The sequence below is a fragment of the Neopelma chrysocephalum genome, unplaced genomic scaffold, assembly GCF_003984885.1.
Source record: "Neopelma chrysocephalum unplaced genomic scaffold, ASM398488v2 Primary Assembly neopelma1_347, whole genome shotgun sequence".
NCBI classification, from domain to species: domain Eukaryota; kingdom Metazoa; phylum Chordata; class Aves; order Passeriformes; family Pipridae; genus Neopelma; species Neopelma chrysocephalum.
Window position 1 is genome coordinate 3,471,406 of NW_020898011.1, and position 2,724 is coordinate 3,474,129.

The 2,724-nt window shown below is 41.4% G+C and overlaps 1 protein-coding gene across 1 annotated transcript in view; it reads right to left on the reverse strand.

Annotated features, from left to right (window-relative positions):
* Positions 1–1,075: 1,075 nt before the first annotated feature.
* The window catches only part of BAG3 (BCL2 associated athanogene 3), a 17,495-nt gene continuing 15,846 nt past the window's right edge, over positions 1,076–2,724 (reverse strand). The window contains exon 4 of the mRNA XM_027705633.1: positions 1,076–2,382. Coding sequence (XP_027561434.1) covers positions 1,612–2,382 — 771 coding nt within the window. The 3' untranslated portion in view covers positions 1,076–1,611. The remainder of the gene's footprint in view (positions 2,383–2,724) is intronic.

A 2,724-nucleotide genomic window follows, 5' to 3' on the forward strand; every position in this document is an offset into this window, starting at 1 on the left:
CCTGCATGAGCAATATGTCACTGAAGTGAGTTCATGCAGGAATCATGCAGGCAGATGAACTTTCACACCTCTTCACTAGAATGCCTACAATGCTGCTCCAAAGCTGGGGGAGCCAAAAGGCTACAAGACATTGTGTATTCTTACATGATGATGTTGACCATCAAAATGAAACTAAAAGAAGCATCACCCTTCTACCTACAACTAAACAGACAGTTCACAGTCACACTTACTTCAAAACCACACGATGCACTACAGTTTACATATTATTTTAAAATAAAGAGTGACAGTTCTCAAAGATGACTCTCAAACTGCCTCTTAAAAAACAGATTTTCAGATGGGTTTAAACCCAATTTCCAATCCACTTTCATGATTCAGAGTGTAGTTCAGTAAATAATCAATTGCCTTGAGCAGGTATATTGAAGTTCTCCTCCTATGCTGTAAACCTGCTGACAGTTAAAAAAAGATTTGTTAATTTTACAAATGCAAATCAAGGGTAACTTCTGGAGTTTGGTTAGGAGCCCTTCCTCCCTTGCACTCCTTCTGCACTGGTCTGACTCTGCTTTTATTTGACATGGATGTACCTGAAGTATGTCTTATGGCCCTTGTCTAAGTGTAAGTCTAATCACTTAGAACAAAGTATTGCTTAAACTGTTCACAAAATGAGAGGAATCATATTGGGCCTATAAACACAGAGTGTGTCTGGCTGGAAATTCAGAACTAGTGTTAATAAACAATTCATGACTTTGCAGAAGAAGTTAAGATATTTTAAATTTCTGTAAGACAACCGCAGTAGATACAGATCTCAATGTTATAAACATTTCTGTTACGTGGTGACTCCTGGGGAGAGAGGGAAATGCTAAGCCAAATTTCTTCCTGAATCCATAGAGGGGATATAGCAACAACATCAAAAGGGAGGAAGTGAATGAGGAAAGACACATTTTGGTCTTGGTGAGAAAACAGTTGTCAGACTTCAACTACAACTCTGCTCTAACAAATCTCTGTGTTTAGAAGAGCGTTTTTAAATCCAACTACTGCCTTTACATTTCCACCTTATAAAATCACAAGACTAAATTTAGGCTTCCATATCATTTTATTTCCCTCTTAAAATATAGCATTGAAGTCCTGCACACATATAAATATCCCTACGGTTTCTTACACGCTTTCTATCCATCGTTACTTAAAGTGCCCAACTGTGAACATTAAAAATAAAAACATTACTGTTAAGAGTGGCTATACTTATAAGAGGACTGGTATTCTGACAATGCAGGCCGCTGATTTTACAAAAATCACCTGCAAAAGAATACACCCTAAACAACACGCATCAATATTAACCCTGAAGTAGTCTGGTTTTTTCCCCACTCAGCTGATCTAAAAGCGATTAATGTACAGGGTTTATTTTTGAAACATGTCTTTTACATAGTGTAAGAATAAAGCATAAATGCATTACGTTCTTTCTAGCTCCCTCCTTTCCCCACAAAGTGTTTACTGTGTCCCAAGCTGCTACGTTGATTAAAACCAGTTGAAAAGAGCTCCGGAAATGCATGCAACTTAAAATTCACTTAAACACACTTTAAGTTCTAAAGTCTGAGAGATTTGGATTTCAGCACATGGCTATGGTTCAGTTGGGTTATTAGATGTGTTTGTCGTAGTAGCCAGATTGGTAAACACTTCTTCCTTAGTTTCAGGCTGATGTCTTTCCATTTTGGTTTCCTCTTTAGCATTTTTATTACTGGTATCTCCCTTACTCTTGACTACCACAGGTTCAATCTCCATGATTTCCTGTGGTGGCTTAGGCTCTGGACAATTTGGCTGAAGTCCATCAACAGGTTCTGGGACATCTTCTGCTTTCTGTTCAAGTTTTTCCAAAATGGTCTGGACCTTCCTTACACCATCTCTCCTGGCCTGGCGCACATCCGCACGACCCTCAGGGTCCACTGAGTCTAGGGCTAGCAACTCTTTGGTCAAATACTCTTCAATCATCAAGTATTTTTTGTCAGTTTTCTTGCCTTCAAAGGAGTTGACTGCCTGCTCAAGCATTTGTACTTTCTCCAGGATTGCTTCCACTTTCAAAACACCAGGATGCTTTGGAGGTTCTCCCGTTTCCATCGTCTTCGGCGGCGGCGGCGCTTCTTCAGGAGGAGGCCTTTCCTGTGGGGGAGCAACCTTGGCAGGGGGAGGAGCCTTTTTCTCAGCTTTCTCTGCCATGGCTGGAGGCTTCTGGGGTGGTAGTTTAGGATCTGGTTCTTGGTGGGTGACCTGAATTGGGATATACGTTGACGGTGCCTCAGGTTCGGGCGGTGGGGCTGCCTTGTTCTCAGGCTTCATTTCAGGCGCGGGGGGTGCTCTTGGTGGCTCTTGAGGAGGGACTTGTTGCTGAGAAACCTGGTGGGCAAGGCAAGTTTTGTGTTGAGACACAAAGCTCCTTATTTCCTTCTAAAGAACAAGTAACCTAACCCCCAGTTTTCTGTCCTCCTAGCAGTGCCATTTTCACACACGAGATGATTAATCATTCTTGTGCACTGCTGAATTTTACTGTTTTCAAAAACAGCACTGTGCTGAAAATCATTTTCAAGCTATTGCAGACTACAGGCACAAATCAACTCTCACAAGCATTAAACTTCAATACACCAAATCCTGCCTGTGCTCAATAAAATCAGCCCCATGAGCAGTTCTGTAAGACAGGATCTTAGAGCAAAGCCTTCACCTGACTGAAGTCAGTAAGAT